Raw genomic sequence first — 18,623 nt, 5'->3', positions numbered from 1 at the left:
GAGTAAACAGTGCAATCTGTTGCTAAGGCCCGCGCCGACCCAGCGGGCCCAGAATAGGTGCCACATGCTGCAGGATTGAGGGTTTAAATCCTGGGGATCTTGTGTCCCCAGGGCAAAGGAAAAGGGATCTCCTCTTTCTCCACCGTCCTCATCCTCATCGCCCCCCACACACCGACAAATTAAAAACTTAAAGACCCTGTAATGTGTATTTAGAGATGCGTTTCTGAAAGCATTGTACATGTTTATGGAAACGTAATTGCTGGAAACGTGCATAGATTGAGACCGATGAAGCTCTCTGTGGTGGTGCTACAGCTTTCAAGTGTTTTTCCCTATTGTTTGATTTTTACATTTTTCTTTTGACAAGGCTAAAACGGCACCGTGTGACACATTTGGGTGTCAGCTTGAGTGCCTCATTGTCGCAGCTTGGAGAAGACCTGCAATGACCCGGTGGGATATAGCGCAGCCACCGGAGGCTTTCAACATATTTTTCGCAGCTCAATACTAGAAGAAGTGACGAGAGTTGCGTCAGTACCTCTACTGTTACCAGATTCTTTTTCTAGTACAAGTACCGGTATCTGTATTTTTACTGAACTGCAAAGTGTGTGGAGCTTAGCCACCTCTGCCGATTTCTTAAAGGTGCGTCCAAGCCAGTACTAATTTTTGGCAGGAATACTTTTGGGGTTAAAATGTTGTGGTTTGAGTAGCGCAATGTCCACCAGGGTCTCGGATTACAACCGGATTAAATGTGCGCTTGTAACGCGCAAAACCAGACAGGACAGCGCCCACTTTATGAGCTCGTAATGCTCGCCGCTTTGATTGCATTCCTGAAACACCATTTTAGTAAGACTTGCAATATATTTGTAAACATCACTAAATAATACATTTTTGTAAAAAAGATCATTCATTTCACTTCATGGAGCATGGTGGAGGATTCTGGGGTGGGTTCGTGCCCTGTGGGGAATTAAAATATTCATCTCCTTTAAGGGAGAGGGAAGGGGGAACGTGCTTTGTCTAACACCCCCTAGCTTGGGGGTTCTTTTGTTGAGGGGGTGCACACAGAGGCAGACACACAGGCACACTCTGACACATCCTCAAACAGCAGAGAGGCTCCACCAGCTGTCTACGGTCAGAAAGATACGCCAAAATACACTTGGAACTCATCAAGAGGTTTTAGGAGGTCTGTTTGAAGCCGTGTGTGTGTGTGTGTGTGTGTGTGTGTGTGTTTATGATTGATCGCGTGTGCTATCTATTACATACTGTATAAGGGACTAAATATATGACGTCTCAACGCTGGCCATTGTAGCAAGCGTCATGTTCTAGAATCCTCCATCAAGAGCCGTATGGCAGAGATTCATGACACATTTTGTGAATTATATTTTTTGCCAATTTAATTGAGGCCTGCTCTCTACCGATTGACGCAGCCCAATCCACTGCACTGGACAATTGCAAAAATATCGAGTCTTCAAGTGATTCAGAACCGCATGTCTACTGACGCACGGCAAATGGGAAGTGTCGTGACCCTGTATCGGGTTTTTAGGCTCCACATACAATCTGCTGTACTGCACCATATTAATTTTCGCCGGACGAAAAAAATATGACACATTTGTCAAGGAAGACTTTTAACTATCAATGCAGGTAATTATAAATATTTTAAGCGACGGGTCCATCCATCCATTATCCGAGCTGCTTATCCTCGCGAGGGTAATAGGTGCACTGGAGCCTATCCCAGCTGTCTTCCGGCAGGAGGTGGGGTACACCATGAACTGGTTGCCAGCCAATTGCAGGGCACAAATAGACAAACAACCATCCGCACTCGCAATCACATCTACGGACAATTTAGAGTCTTCATCAACCTACCAGGCATGGTTTTGGAATGAGAGAGGAAACCGGAGACCGCGAAAAAAACCCACGCAGAGATGAGGAAAGCATGCAAACTTGACACAGTAAGGTCAGAGCCTAGAATCGAACCCATGATCTCTGCACTGTGAGACGTACATGCTAACCAGTCGACTACCATGCTGCCTCGTGAGGGGTCAACAATTAAAATTATTTCAAGCAATGAAACACTTCATTTGGTAAAATAGAAGCAGCGATGCTAACAATGCTAACAGCCTTGCTCGCTGATAGGTGTGTGTGTGTGTGTGTGTGTGTGTGTTGCTGATGTGGAGGAGGTGCGCAGTGTCTTGCTTGCTTAGTTCAGCCTTTTTTTTTCCAATCACCCCTTTGCATCCATATTCAACGCCTCCCTGAACAGGGCGCCTCACTCAGCTGCAATGTCCCCGCCACGTGATCCTTCTTTTTTGTTGTTGTTGTTGTTTTACTCGAGTGCAGTATTTTGGGGAAAAAAAAGCCAAAGGAGGAGAAGAAGTCGAAGAGATTGGCTTTACCGCACTGCGTGATCGATTGGCCGCGGCGTCGGTTGCCGAGCGATGGGTGGATGGATGGATGGAGGGATGGAGGAGGAAGAGGAGGGTGAGGGCGTGAGGGTCTGGAGCACAAGCTGATTAGAATGCATGAGGAGGACGAAGGGAAGGAGAATGCTGGCCGGGAACGCCGTGTTCTCCAACGTTTGCATCCCTGCGACGTTTGTCGTTCTGCATCCAGTTTCCTGTTTGTCACTTTGCATTACAAAAAAAAAAAAAAGGAAAAAGATGCTCCACTCCGAATAGCCAGCATAACCCTCTCTGATAATTTTGAATCAGTGTGTGTGTGTGTTCCTTGTTCCGACCTTCCGGGGGGAAAAGAAAATGCTGCGTCAGTCCAACAATTTACAGATTGAACTGGAACAAGTCGCACAGCCAAGAGTGGAATGTCAAGGAAAAAGAAAAGTACAGAAGACAAAAGGATTAAGAAGCAAAAAAAAAAAAACAAGGGAATGAGGGAAAATATATGGAAAACGGAAAGGGGTGGAAATAAAAAGATGAAAGACAGGGAATGATGAGGAAAGGACAGAAAATGAGGGAATGAAAGGAAGTTACAAGGAGGAATAAAATGCATGAGAAATAAGAGGAAAAGATTAAAATAAAAGAGAAAACAAATGGAACAAGCAAATACTTGGAGGGGAAAAAGGCAAGAAAGAGAGAGAAATAAGTTAAAGAAGAGAATAGCAAAGGAAAGAAACTGAATACTCATAATGACGTAAAGGAAGAGCAAATGAACTGATCAGAGAGGAAGTCATAAAAAGCTTGGAGAAGGAAACGAATAAAAAAGAAAATGATAGGAAGAAGGGGGTGTGAAAATGTAAAAAAACAAAGAAAGAACAGACAAAGAAAGCGATAAAATGTAATGAAAATAAAATTGTGCAAAAAATGAGGAAAGCAAAACAACAAAATAAAAACTGAGGCAAAGGACAGTGCGTGTGAAGAAATGAAATGTATGGAAAAAGAAAGCAAAAATAATGATGAAAATTAGATAATAAAGAATGAAATGCTGGATCAGAGAAAAGTTGTATAAAAAACAGAAGTGACAGAAAAATACAATAAGAAATAAAGAAATGGAAGCAGGAGAAAAGATGAAAGGGAAAGATGGGGAGGAATAAAGAAAATTATAGGAAGAAGAAGAAATAAAAACGTCGAAAGGTGAAGAAATGTAAAAGCAAAGGATGAAAGCAAAAGAGTGCAGTTCCATTTTGGTTGCCATGGGAACTGAATGTTCAGACCTTCCTTGAGAGGTCATCTTTGCTCATCCACTGCACACACAAGAGCGAGAACTCCTCCTCATCATCATCATCATCATCATCATCATCATCATCATGGTCATGATCGCATTTGCTAACTTGTCCAACAGTCGCGACTAAGCGCACTTGCTAATAACCGACATGCTCGTTTGCGTTCTTGACTATTAGCGCAAATGTCAATGGCGCTCCCGCCCGCCTCTCTGGTTTATGTCTGGTTTATGTCCTCTTTCTCTGAACTCTCAATTTCAGCAGCTACCCAATGGAAATACATTCATAATACATGTTTTTTAATGGTTATTATTGACAATGTATTAATTGGGTTGCACAACTTGTTTTATTGCAGCTAGTGTCACTTTACGGTGCCTTGAAATGATTTTGTGAGGGATTCAGTCATTTTTCTCGAAAATTATTGGATGAAATCGAGCTGGCTAACACACAACAGAAGCAAGTAGCAAATACCGAATTAATGTCGGGAGTTGCTTTTTAAAAACAATTACCGGTAAATTAAGAGTTATAAGAGGGATCAGAAAAGTGACTCATTGTCAACACTGACGCTTTTGTAAAGTAGCTCCTCTGTGCCCACAACCACGTGGTTAGGATAAGCAGTGCAGATAATTGAAATGCAGAAGTTGTCAAAGATAAATCCATTAATTCTCGAGCCCTACTCAGCAACAAATTGTCTCATTTTACATCTTTTCACACGGATGCAATACATTTTAAATTCAGGCTTTCACATGGTGGGTTCTGCTGGACATGATGAGTTCAGTGTCTGGGGATTAAAGCAGTTTTGGGGGGCTTGTTGAGGCTGACATGTACCAGTGTGTGTGGGGGGTTGGGGGGGGGGGGTACTGGCAGGTGTTTGGAACAACTCCTCATTGATCTTTAAGACCTTCACCTTTTTATGTGACGTTTGCCGTGATTTATGAGCTGCAGGCGGCCATTTGGATCATGCACAGACCACTGACAGTGGTCTAGCGCGCGCCCACGCACGCACGCACGCACACACACACACACACACACACACACACACACACACACACACACACGTATATGAACACGCATACACGTGTACAGCGACTAAATACGACTAAACGCTTTCACCTTGAGTCTTTACGCAGAGGTTGTCGGCTTTTATGGTTTTCATAAAAGCTGACCATTCCTTTTGACTATTTCAGCCCCTTGAAAGTATCAAATGAATGTTGATGATTAGTTGAAGTTTTGTTGATTCCCATCCGCTGGCTTACAGCATTGTTGTTGTTTTAGTACGCCTGCCTGAGAAGGCCTCAAAAAGAAATCAGCCAATTTTGGTTATTTGTTATTTCTTTATTTAGATCTGCTAATTTTTCTTCTGAAGATATTTTTGAGGTGATAATGATTACACTTCATTCAATGAATTGATTTCTACAATGACCCAAAGGGATTGTGCCCCGCTGGTGTCATATTTATGAATGAAATGTCACAATGTCCACCACCCACATCGGCAGAGCACAGAATTTGCCCAGAATAGCTTTGCCCCACCTGTGGCATAAGTTAGACCTGCGAGTCTAAAAATCGACCCTTCTTTTAGGAACAAAATTTGCAGATGCGCCGGGGAGATGTGGCAGGAACGTCCAATAAAGCGTAGCACTTCTAATATATTATTCACAAACCCGCCTGGGCACGAAAATTATGAAACACACATATTTTTTTTTCCACCAAATTGTCAGATGAGTCAAGGGCAAGGCAACTCCGTGGGTCGGAACACCCAAAGAGGTGCAACACAATAGACTTGAGTTGCGCCGGCACCAAAATTAATTTTCCATTTTTACACCAAGCGCATGGGGACCAGTCTACCAAAATAGGGCCCAATGACTCAACTTGCGTGTGACAAATAAATTAAACAAACAACAAGCCCAAATGATGGTATGGCTGGCATGAGTTCAAAGGTCATGAGGACTCACTAGCTTGGTGGTGTGGAGAAAGGAAACGATTAAAAAATGGATGTCATGGATACAAAAGAAAGCACATTGTCATGCAGCGTGTGTGTGTGTGTGTCAAGGTTAGTTATTGGTAGAAAGAAGCAGTCTTACCATGGCTCTCAGTGTCTTGGTGTGGGAAAACAATGCCTTCGCTTTCAAAAAGGGGCTGCAGGAAGGCCACTACAGAGAGAGGAAGCAGAGAGAGGGGGCGGGGTGGAGGGTTGGAGGGGGGAATTTTCGTGGCGTCAACTAATTTGTACACAGAAACAACCAAGAGGATGGCTAAGCTAGACGCTAACACACTGGGGTGAGGATAGTAATCAAACCTGATTTAGCGATAGCATCAGACTGTGGTTGACTCAAAAGGCATTTCGTCAACAATAATCTGTAATCGTTTGCTTTCATTCACATGGCCGAGGTGGCTAAGACGCTCCTCATCCTGCTCTTCATCATCATCATCCCAACCTTTTCATTTGTCTAAATGGATGGGCTGTCTGCCTGCCTGCTGCACTCAGCATCCCCGGGGAGGTGGGCTTTTCCATACAGCACTAAGCTGCACTAAAATCTCACGAGTTGAAGTCAGTCGTTAAAACATCACTGATTTAAGGCACCAATCAGATGGTCACTGCTTTTACACACCCATCTCAACTCCTGCTTCACCGATTTAACCTACGAATTAGAACATCAGATTGAACTCATCAAAACATGACAGATTAAATTGACTCAAACAGACCATCGTGGATCGAACGCAATCAACATAAATGATCTAGCATTCTCATTGTCGATTTAGGTCCATCTATCTATCTATCTTTATATATATACAAATATATCATCACATTTAACTTGCTCAACAAAGTCACTAATTGAAACATTTAACCCAACCATAACTGATTTAAGTCACTCATTGAAATGTTATTGAAATGATTCTATCCAAACATCACTGATATGACTCACTCATCAAAACATTACTCATTTAGATCGATAATCACGATATCAGCAATTTAAGTCACTCGGCCAACCAAAGCAATACTCACTGAAGTCAGTCGTCAAAACTTCACCAATTTAAGTCACCGGCCAAATTATTTCTGACTTTACGCCATCAGAACATCACTAGATCGAGTCGCACATCAAAACATGAACTTAACATAATCATATTTGGTTAGCGTCACTCACCAAATTATGCAGGATTTAAGTCAATGAAAATATGACCAGCTTGACTTCATCAGAATGTCACTGACTGGCTCAAAATTGAAAACATCACTGATGTAAATCACAAAAAGGAAATGTGAATGTAACCCAACCGTAGCATAACAAATCCAAACAAAACTCATTACAGTCCCTCATCAAAACCTCAGCGACTCAAGACACGAACTAAAATACTGCTGACTTTATTCCATCTCATTACCGGTTTGACTAAAAAATCATAACATCACAGATGTCAGTCACACAGAGAAACCCGAATTTATTTCACGCCCAACATAAAGCCCATTGACGTCACTCACCAAAACATCAGCGATTCAAGTCACTATTGAAAATACGACCAACTTAACTCGACCATCGCTGACTTAACTCACTCATCATGAACCCCGTTGACTGAAAGTGGACTGACATCACTGATTTCAACGGCACTGATTTAAATAGCAACCACAATCGCAAACATGACTGATTTAAACGGCAATGACGTCGCTCACTTCAGCTCAGTTCAATTCAAAACATCGCGGACTTCAACGTACGGCCAAACGTTGCCTGCGTTGTCTCCGTGAGATTTTCAGCAAGTAGGTCACGCAGACAGACTCTGCAAATGTTTTGATGTGCTGCAGATTTAGCGGATTTGAAACGATTTAAATGTTCTGCCAGTGTTTGGGTTGTTTTGTTATTTAAATCACTGGTCAGTATGGTCTCGTTTTGGGTCACTTCTGTTTGTCTTGTACGTCTACATTAAAAAAACAGGCAAAAACCTGCAAAATTCTTTTTTTTTATCATTTGGACTGAATAATGCTGACATCGTCAGAATTGAGAACCTTCTGCTTACCTCCTAGTCACAACATGTGCCAGTCATATTTTTAGGCTCATAATGCATCATTTAAAAAGGATACGTCAAGCTGTGTGCAATAATTACCAGTAATTCTTTTACAAATTGTACATGGACCGTCCATATCGGCAGCAATACACCGTCACAACATTTCTCCATTTCTTAGCCATCTTAGAAAAGACAAGGGACTTAACTGCTTTGAACATTAGTTTGCTTTGACATGATTGATTTATTTTCTTAGCTTTCTGAGAACGTTTGCCGATTTCCAACCGTGTCTTCGTGTCAAATACTATCCTGAATGTACAGTATATCATAGTGTGACTGCATGATGGTTGAAATGCTGTGATGGGATGCATGACAGCATGTAAACACAAAAAGAAAACAAGAATGGAGATTGCCATGGCGACATGCCGACCATCAGAATCGTCATCATCATCATCATAAGAGGGACTCGGTGGCGTGTGAGCGCACTTGCTCGTTAATCGGCCGATGGCGGCTGATGTGTGAGATTATCTCACTCACTCACTCTCTCTCTCTCTCTCTCACACACACACACACACACACACACACACACACACACACACACACACACACAAGGTCATGATGCCTTCACGCACCAGCCGCATCCGGATTTCACTTGTTTACGTCCCACTTGTTCCTCCGGCCCGGGGTTTCCGCGGAGAAAATCAGCCCGGGCGGAGTAGGCGAGGCTTCCGCACCGCCTCGCCTCCACATCCCCTGGTCGTGTCTCATTGTCCCATTCCCGTCACGCAGCCAATAAAACGCTCCGTTAAGCAGCTCCACAATAATGGTAATAATCGGCATCATAATAAAACGTCGCCATTCCGAGGGCCAGGCGGGCAGAGTCCACCCCATCCGCCAATCGTCAGTCGCTCGCTGCCTCCCCCGCGCGCATCTCTTACCTCCCGTGTTGGTGCGTTTGGTGCTGCTGGCCTCGGTGGGGGTCTCCAGGGGTCTTTTGCGCGAGTCCGGCGGGTCGGCCTCCATGTGAGGCTGCTGGCCGTGGTGGTGCGGGGTGACGAAGAGGCCGTTCTGCTGCACTGCTCCGCCGGCCATCATGTTTGCGCTCTCTCAGATGTTGCCTCGGTCCGCTTAAATCCCCCCACCTTCTTCGTCTTTTTCCCCCCCTCTCCCTTTCTCTTCTTGACGCAGCGTGGCCGCGCGGGCGAGTCCTGGGAGAGTAGCGCGCGCGCGTGTCCGCACAGACAAAAAAAAAAGTGGTGTGGGGCTCTCGCGTACGGGCGTAGGAGAGATGCTGCGCGCGGGGGAGGAGGGAAGGTGGGTCGGAGGAGAAGGTGGATAAGGGAGGGGGCGAGAGGAGAAGAGAATAAGATTCCAGGAGAGGCTGGTGGAGCGCGTTCACGTCAATCTTCCATCACGCGCGTGTCATTGCGACGAAACGGGACAAATCCGAGCCAAAAAAAAAAAAAAAAAAGATGGTGGGGGGGAAAAGCTGCAGAGCATGCGCAAGAGTGAAAGACGAGCGATCCGGCGCGTGCGTGACGTCTGGAGCGCGCAGGCAAGGCAAAACGGAGCGACGTGCTGCTGTGCGTCGTTTCGCTGAAGATGCTGCAGTCACTCTCGCGTTCGCAGAGCATCCCTTGTCCTCGCTCTTGCTTCGGGAGGAGGAGGGAGGGGGCGGGGAAGGGAAGAAATAGGCGGTGACGTCACAGCCCCTTGCGTTGCCTTCAGCGGCTTTCCGTGAACTCCGGCTTCAGTCGAGGGCCAACATCTTTCGGATGTCTGTTGTTGTTTTTACGCGAATAAGGTGTACATTTACATGAACAAGAATCTTGTTACATTTATGGTGGAGATTTAGCCACTTTTTCCCATAAAGTTAGTTTATTACAATGCATTCACTGAATTGCAGCGTGAAGTAGTTGGAGCATAATTCTTTATTAATTGAGGTTAAACAATTCTTTGTAAATAAACACCCTGACAATGTGTTCTTCATTTAACATTTGTAAATAATTTGATGACTGTTCTAAAAGGCAGATGTGGCCCTTGAGCATAATAAAATTGGCCACCCGTCATTAACATTGTGTTCCTTGCAAATATCATACATAAATTGGTAATTGTCTTCACTTTTAATAACGCTGAAATAATCGCAAGCTTTTTTTGTTGCCACCACCCCGGAATAAGATTTTTTTTTAATCGGGGTTATGAATAAAGGTCTCTTTTGATTGAGTCAGTCAGTGAGGTATGCATTTAGCTGTTCCTAATATTATGCTTCTTTAGGTGCGTAATAAAGATACCTGTACATAGCAAACTTTGTTTTGTTCATCCTGATAGGTTCGATGGACTTGTTCTTCCATACCAAACTCTTCTAGTCATGCCTTTAGTGGAACTTAAAGGAAGTTCCCCAAAGAGTTGGAAGCACACAATTGTCTTTGAGCGATGAAGTACGATGTGATGCAATGACATGAGATGGAAGCCATGTGACTGGTCATGTGAACCCACCTGAGTGCTTTGACATGTCGGCAGTGCTGTGAAGAGAGGTGAAACTCCGGTCGCTGCTCGATCTTCCCGGGAGCGCCGTTGCCTCCTCGCTCTTCCTCTCTGGCTGTTTGTCACGCACACACGCACACACACTATCAGACAGACAGGCAATCACTCTCAACTCTCCTCTGTCCACTGCACAGATGCAATGCACCCTCAGCGCCTCCTGTAGCTTGTAGTCAAGGTGACATTGCCCGCATGCGCGCGCACGCGTGTGCACAAACACACACACACACACACGTACACACACACACACACACACAGTGAATGGCCACGAGATCACAGATTTTACAGCCATTTTGAGGGAGTTTTTCAGTACACGATCCCAATTCATTGTATACTTTAAGTGTAGTACCACGTTTCGCCACAACATCCAGGGCAGCACTGAGCTCTGTTGGTAGAATTTAAGTGTATTTAAGAGCGAGTAGAAGAGCCAAAGCTGATCCCCAACTCGTCTTTAGTATAGCGGTGATTTCCCCCAGAGTCGAGAGAATAGATTCCTGCGAGTATGACATTAAAGCACGATTAAATTTTTCTAGATTAGGCTTCTCAACTCACTTATACATAATTCTTGACAGCAAGATGTTAGCAAAATATTGTTCTTGTCCAATGAAGCTCTTCATCACTTCAACCTAGTTCCTTGGTTACAAGATGTTTGCAAAGCACTACTTGGTCGGAATGTAATTCCTCAAGTCACTTCAATGCAGTATTTTGGCACACAATTGCCTCAAGACGGCGCTGAAATAGTCGATTGCTTGCATAAACACTTTGTGAGCTTTTAAGCAAATAATGAAGGATAGGTTCCCCCACCAAAATCTGCAAATAGGTGACTTTGCAGATACCAAACCATGAATATGCAAGGTTTTGGTGCATAAGTAAATTAGCATTAAACTAGTGGATTTTCGTCAAGCGAATTATAAGTATACCGTTTGGTTGACCATTTGGTGTTTAAATGTAAGGTACGATGTTCTCTTTCGTTTTAAGTGTCAGATTTTCAGTCAAGTTCAAGTAGAAGTGGCAAACAGGTTGAAACAAGCATATTTTGCCTCTTATTTGGAGAACTGTGTGATCCTTGACGTTTTCTCAGTGAGGTTACGCCATCATTCTGCATTACTTGACAGACAGTGAGTGTGAAAACAGGCACTAAGAAATACTAAAAAGATGTGCCTTAATAAGTGACTTGTACCACGTTTAAAGCATGTGGTAAAACTCTTTAAAAGCATGTTGGATTTTTTTCTTACACATATGGTTTCTCTTGATTCCCCATGTCCATGAAAGAATGCAAGGGCGTGAGAGTGGACCACGTGGCAGCTCATTTGGAGCCGGCATGGCCAATGGGCAACTTTTGCGTTCCCAAGCTCCGTCCAGATGTTTCACCAGACGCTCCTGCCAGCCAGCGTCACCGCCATGTGGAAAAAGTCAAGCGGGACGTTGGGCAGTAAAAACACGTGTTGGCCAGGCAGTGTTTTAGATTTTGCAAGCGGAAACAGTGGATTTTGTGAGCTCCTGTTTGACACCTGCGACGCTTCCTGCTCCGCTCAGGGAGAGTCTGAAAAGCACAACATTTTGTCTGCTGGGAAAAAAAGTTTGTACAGTTTAATAGCTATAGGTTAGTCAACAGAGAATCTGACAAGAGGCGTTTTAATTTGGATCGGGAAAACGTCTGTGCAGGTAATGTTCAGTCTGTCTGGATTGACTCCCTTTGCAGATGTTCATCCTCTGGCGCCATCTGTAGGTAGCGAGGGCGTAAGCGCAACACATTCATTTTTTCCGGCGTCCTCAGTTTGGAGTTCTGGCGATTTTAGGTTCATGAAAGATTCCTTTTTTTCCTAATAGTTTTTTTTCTATTTGTTGTCAATATTAGAGTGTTGTTCATCTAATGTTTACTGTTGTTTAGATTCGTGTATTTAAAAAAAGCAATCTATTTTGGCTTTCAAGATGATCCATCCATCCATTTTCTAATCCGCTTATCCTTACCAGGGTCGCAGGCGTGCTGGAGCCTATCCCAGCAGTTTTCGGGAGGAGGCAGGGGACACCCTGAACTGGTGGCCAGCCAATTGCAGGGCACACATAGACAAATAACCATTCGTGCTCTCGCACACACACACACACACACACACACACGGGGGACAATCCAGAGCAGGGGTGCCCACACTTTTTGGACCGAAGATCTACTTTTCGATCAACTAACCTCCCGGGATCTACCATTACCAGCACGCGCGCGCACACACACGCGCGCGCGCACACACACACGCACGCACTCCACGATGCGAAACAGCCTGAAACTGAGGCATGCGATGCACTTTTGCAGCCTGTTAACTATCGTAGCTCACACGTACCATTTTAAAGTGCTTCCCTGGACCCTCCTAGATTCCTATTCTTTGCTCGTGCCCTCGGTGAATTGTACACAAAGCAAACTCTGAATGAGAATAATGACGATAAAAGATAGAGCGCAACAGCTCTGATCACAAGCTGCAATTGCAGACTGCTGAGCGCTAACAACTTCCGGTGACGTAATCACGCGCCACCGTAAATTCAAGATTTACCTGCTTTATTTTATTTTTTAAATATTTTTTGGGTGAAAATGAGACTGATGGGATGATTAGGGTGCAGCATACATAAACACAAAAAATATATATTACTAACATGTACAAAGACACACAAATGGTTGTTGTTTTTTTTTTTCTCCTCGACACTCCTCGGATTTACTTGGGAACTGTCTTAGATCTACCGGTAGATCAGGATCTACCTAATGGGCACCCCTGATCTAGAGTGTTTCATTAGCCTGCCATGCACATTTTTGGAATGTGAGAGGAAACCAGAGTACCCGGAGAAAACCCACACAGGCACAGAATCGAACCCTGCACCTCTGAACTATGAGACGGACGTGCTAATCGGTCAATCAGTGTGCCGCCCTGCCTGAGATCAATGTGGTTATAATATTTACAACCTTGATTTTTTTTGAAGGGGTGGCGGGTGCTTACAATGGATATATAAGCGAAGTTTGAATAAAAAATAAAGAACTAAAAGCGATCTTGAAAACCATTCAGAATAAAAGAGACACCAAGACATCAGCGTATCTTGGACGAGAGCTCGGTTCAGCGGACAGAGGTTAATCCTGCATATATTTGACTTTGTTGTCGTTGTGGGGTTGGAACAGTTTTTCTAAAAGAAGGAGAAATGGCAACATTAAACACCAAATTAATTTTAGTCAAGAATTTATTAATCAAGAAAATGTTTTCACATGACTTGCCTGCATTACTTGTTCTGCATAAAATAGTTTTTAAATCCTTCAACAAGTCAGAGGTTGACCAACATCCTGTCCTTCCATGTTCTGTTAGACTTTCAAGGTTCTGGTATATTGCTGGCGTAATCTTCATTTTTAGCCAAATGACAATTAATCATCAATAATCTGCTTCCTATTCCCTGGTTTGGTACAATGAAATAACGTAATATTCTGGTGTCATTCAGGATGAATGCTTTCCACTTTGAGAGAACAATTACCTCAAATGAACTGGTTTCCTCTCTCCAAAGAAAAGTGAACTGCTTAGTGTTTGTACTGGGGGTGTTGTGCGCATAATAGTGGAACCATCAATAAAGCAAGGAGGTAAAACTCACCGACGGGACACTTTCCTGATCCAAGTGGAGGGCATTTGTGTGACGTCTCGGCTGTCCCTTCCCCCACTTTACATTTCCATGATTGTCTCCCTGCTGTGCACTCAAAGATCGATAGAAGAGTTGCTGCTGAGGAGGAAGAGGAGGAGGTAGCACTCAGTGAGATTGAAAGGATGACATCACTGTAATTCACAAAATGACTGGTGGGATAAACTGCAGTGTGTGTGTGGATGCTTTTAAAAGTTATGTATCAAGTGAAATGGTTGAAGGTAGACATTATAATAGATTTGGGTTTTATTAGACTCACAGTATGGAAATTCACTTGCTATCCATCTACCAGAATATGTATTAATATGTCCTACGCCTGACTGTCCTGTTGTCATTTCTGTTTATGCAGTTTTAGGGTGACTGTCTTCCTATTTAGTTGTTTTCATATATACCGGTAGTTGAAATATTTGACAATCCTGTCATAATTTTCTGGCCTGAAATAGCCATTTACTCTTTTATTAGACTTTTAATCACCATTTTACCAGCAGAAGCCTTCTCCCTGAGCACAAACATACTTTTACAATATTTTCATTTTTATCCCTTAAAAAAGGTATTCATTTACTCCCAAAAGTCTTTTTTCTTGATTTTCTATCTTTCTCTAATCCGAAATAGTTTTACCAGAGGTCTTCAGAATCAGTCATGCTGATGTATGTGGCACAGTTCTGTTCTGTTATATTGTACTAGCTGGTTCGCCGCTCTCCTGGCGGCTCAGCAGCGAGTTCCTGCGGAAGGCTGATAAGGTGGCCACAAAAGTGTTGTTGCTTGGTTCAACTTTTTGTTCATCTTCATTGCTTATCGCGAAAATAAAGAGATGTTTAGCTCTACTAAATAACTAACAATTTCATTGCAATGCTTGTGGGTAGACAACCTTTTTTCGCTAAGATGCCCGCGCGATCGTAGTGAGCCACTGCCTGAGCGGCGCAGTGGCGGCGCGCAGCGGCGCTGGTGAAGTAGGTACGTTTTGAAAAGGGACAGACGGAAGGACAGACCACGTGCGGGACGACGCGCAATATATATATAGATTTTTGTTGAACAATGGTGGTGTCTATAATTGCATCTTTATAGTGGTGCTAATAAAAGATGGATTAAGTCAGGCAAGTCTCCACTAAGGGCTGTAGGTAACAAATGCAAGGCCCGCCATGTCATTTTTAAAATAATTGTACATGTCAAAATGTTTACCGAGGACTCTATTATGCTTGTCTCCTACCTGCCAAGAGGACTAGGTCATGGCGTCATGGTCACTATGTCGACAACTCTGAGGCTGAGTTTGAAGACCACTTCATTATTCTTCCCTAAATGAAAGTATTGCCCATACGTTTCGGTTGAAAACCCCCCGCAGACTATTATCTATTAGGACAGAAGGTTTGCTAATGACTAGTAGTGGAACACAAATGTGCTTCTTTGTAGTTTAGCAGCTAACGTACGAACCGAGCCAGGAAGTGAACGAGTTCGCAGCTGTAATAACGTTTTATTTTCCTCCCTTCGAGTGCCTGACTATAGTGACATCGTTTACTAGTGGCTGGCAACTGCCAATAAAATGAAGGAGAAAAACTCACCTTTTTAAGTAAAATGAGTTTTTTTGCTATGTAAATTTATGAAACACTAAACAGATTAATAAAATTAGGGCTGTGATTTCTGCATGACTTTTTTTTTCTTTTCTTCGTTTTTTTGTGGCACTCGATGCAATAAGGTCGATCGCTGCTGCTGCTTAGTATTATGAGTACAGTATTATTATTATTATTATTATTATTATTATTATCCTTTCTGTGACATAGTGTGAATCAGACACAAGATGGCGCTATTAAACAAAGTTCAGTAAGTTTCTGATTCTGTGATTTTATTTTCTAGACGTGTTACAAGAAGAATGTGACTTCATTCCACACTATTTATGACCGTGTTAAGAAAATATTCAAACATTGTTTATTGAGTTCAAAGTCAATTCATGAGGTCAAAACAATTTCCATGGTGTTGTCTCCTGGGGTAAGGTAAACACCAAAAGTGACGTAAGACGATCTTCTTTACGGCAGCGTTTGTTTGTGCAGTATGCAATGCCTCACAGTACCGTGAGAGTGTTTCTTTAATATGCGTGCTCTAAACAGAAACAGGTTCGCAGACAAACAGGAAGTGACGGGGTTGATTGATCTGGGCCCGTGAGAGCTTCAAGGTCCAACAGTTCGACGTCTACTCGATCGCTATCGAATGTCCAACGACCTCAGTGCATCCAATGTTGACACTAACAGAACTCATGCTGACACAGCCGATACGTCTCTGACAGGAAGTTGTGCTTTTCTTCCCACTAAAGAGCAACCACAATACTATTCCCATGATTAAATTAACTAGAACTAGAATATTGTCCTAGGGGTCTGAACATTTGAAGAAGCTCAGTGGCCAATTCTTTTAGACTCTGCAACATGTTGTTAGGTGTCTCATTCAGTGTTCATGTAACTTTATTAGGTAAAAAAATAATAATAAACCAACTATGTTGAGGTGAATTGAGGAGCTTAATTTCGACAAAAGTAATGTTTTTCTTACATATTGGTCCCAAGGAACCACTATGAAGTGAGTTGAAGAATTTGACAAAAGTAGTGCTGTGCCATTATCCTGTGGCATCTATAGCCAATTAAAAATATTATAGTAGGGTGTCAATTAAGATAAGAAACCCTTTATTTGTCTCACAATGGAGAGATTCGCAAGTTCGCAATTAGTCACAGATTTTTGCATTTGAGTACTTTGTTTTGTATGAATGGCAACAGGTGGACAATCTGGTTAATTATGGACCTTATGAAAAAAACATACTGTGAATAGCCATTTTAGTTTGCTTACCATTTTAGTTTGCTTACCACTAGATGGCAGTCAAGAGCAACTCCAACACCAAGATTGTACTCCTCTACCAAAGAAGAGAAGCCAGGCCCAAGACGAAGTCAAGAAAGCTTCCTCATCAACCTCCCTCATTTGCTTTGAGATGCTGTTAGCATGAAAGATGTCAGCCCTATGTCACCAGTACAACACCAACCTCAAAAGTACATAACAGTTTTTTGTTATGTTGTTTGTTTGTTTTTTAACATGAACCAATGACAGTTTGTTGGAATTTTGTGAGTAGTTCCTCTAAAAACGTAATTGTTTGTTTGTTTTGTTTCTTTGTTTGTTTGGGGGAGTTTGCTTCAAAACATTTGTAGTAGAGGATTGGATCTTTTTCATTTTGTTTTGGTTCAATAAAAAAAAAAGAATAATGAGATACATGTTTTGTCCTTGTTCATTTATTTGTATCATCATGGTATTTTCTCATACATCTAGTTAGGAAGTCCGCTGTCCTGTGTGGGCCCCCCTGTAGAGCAGCTGATGGAAAATTATGGCCCATGCCATTGTTCAAATTGTCCATCCCTGAGTTTTATTGTCATTGCAATTTTTGAAATCTTGTTTAAAATTATTTATTTATTGCTGCTTCAGACATGCACAGTTCAATTTGGCTGCAAATAGAGAGGAAATTATTTATATAGAACAATCAATCTGTAAGAAGCAGGGGAAAATCATTAAAATAGGGAATCCACTTTTTTTCCCCTCGGGTGAAATAAATTAGATTTCATAATATAGATTATATACTATAGATATAGATAATGCCTGCGGTTTGCAGTGCTGTTTTCTGCTTTTGATCTCCAAATGGATTCTGGGTCACATTGGTCACGCTGGGAGGAGGAATAAATGGCTCCCATTCAGTGCCGTGATAACAAGATTAAACCTGTTTGCATTTTTCAAACATCGACCCAAAATTAAATATTCGGTCGCTGTTCAATAACAAACATATGTTCCTTAAATAATTTTTCGTCAGTATATGCTCTTTCTTGCAGGGACAAGAGTGGCCACAGGGACCTTAACAAGTCTTAAATTTCACTTGAAGCTATGATAATACTTAAGAATTACACACAAAAAAAATACAGATTTTGGTTTTATGAGTGGAGATGAAGGAGACTGAGTTGGTTCGAAGCAATATTTCCTACTTTTCAGAAAAAAATAATTTGAAACCCTAACATGATTTTAAACCAGAAATCAAAACACTACTTTAAAACCTTAACCCCGTCTTCCTCAACTGGCGGACCGCGATCCACGACCGGACGGCCGTCTTCCTCTGTCCGGGCCTCCTCAGCCGGACCCTCGGCAAATTATATAAAATAAAAAATTATAAAGTGATTTTTACGTTATACATTTTATATTTTTGGACTATAATCTGCGTATTACCGCGATCGCTTGTTAAAATTATCCGTTTTATTATTTGCGTGCACGAACAGATGTATTGCGGAGGACGCAGCAGCTCGACTGTGTGTGTACTGTGTATGTTTGACGAACTGGCTCATGGCTGAGCAGGGCATGTCGGCGATAACGATGCGCTAATTGGCTCCTCTGAACTTAAGGTGGTCCCATACATAAGCGTCACGCATTGAAAATTGATGATTGTGTCAGGAAACAGACCCATGCGCGACGCCACAGTGTGCTCACAGCTTCAGCACAGGATAGCCGCACACAATTAGACAAGACGAATCGCGGGAGGTTTCGATTGTGTGCAGTTCTGCTGCCGTCTACTTTGCAGCTGTTTAATAGCAGAACACCGCAACATGGTAAATGAACATCCCAATGGCGTCCTCAAATAATATTTGCATGCCTCAGACATTGCATTCACCTTTAGTGGAAGAACAGCACTGCACATTCCCGTGGTCCCTTGTGTCAGTATTTAAAATGATTTTAACTCCTCTTCTGATATATTTTTCAGTGATTTCAGAGG

At 42.7% G+C, this 18,623-nt stretch overlaps 1 protein-coding gene and 1 long non-coding RNA gene across 4 annotated transcripts in view; one reads left to right on the top strand and one right to left on the bottom strand.

The window, feature by feature from the left end:
* The window catches only part of nova2 (NOVA alternative splicing regulator 2), a 55,737-nt gene extending 45,405 nt beyond the window's left edge, over positions 1-10,332 (bottom strand). Inside the window, exons 1-2 of one of the 3 annotated variants that reach the window (XM_052078039.1) lie at positions 10,148-10,332; positions 5,746-5,814 (exon numbers count right to left, since the gene is read on the bottom strand). In XM_052078039.1, the coding sequence (XP_051933999.1) occupies positions 5,746-5,814; positions 10,148-10,163 (85 nt within the window). In that variant the 5' untranslated portion in view covers positions 10,164-10,332. Of the gene's footprint in view, positions 1-5,745; positions 5,815-8,589; positions 9,523-10,147 lie in introns of those variants that run through there. The other 2 variants (XM_052078040.1, XM_052078041.1) reach the window with 2 other exon arrangements.
* The window catches only part of LOC127608751 (uncharacterized), a 210,188-nt gene that overhangs the window by 172,657 nt on the left and 18,908 nt on the right, over positions 1-18,623 (top strand). The window lies entirely within an intron of this gene.

The sequence above is a fragment of the Hippocampus zosterae genome, chromosome 10 (genome assembly GCF_025434085.1).
Source record: "Hippocampus zosterae strain Florida chromosome 10, ASM2543408v3, whole genome shotgun sequence".
Classification (NCBI taxonomy): domain Eukaryota; kingdom Metazoa; phylum Chordata; class Actinopteri; order Syngnathiformes; family Syngnathidae; genus Hippocampus; species Hippocampus zosterae.
This window is presented reverse-complemented; position numbering and strand designations above follow the sequence as displayed.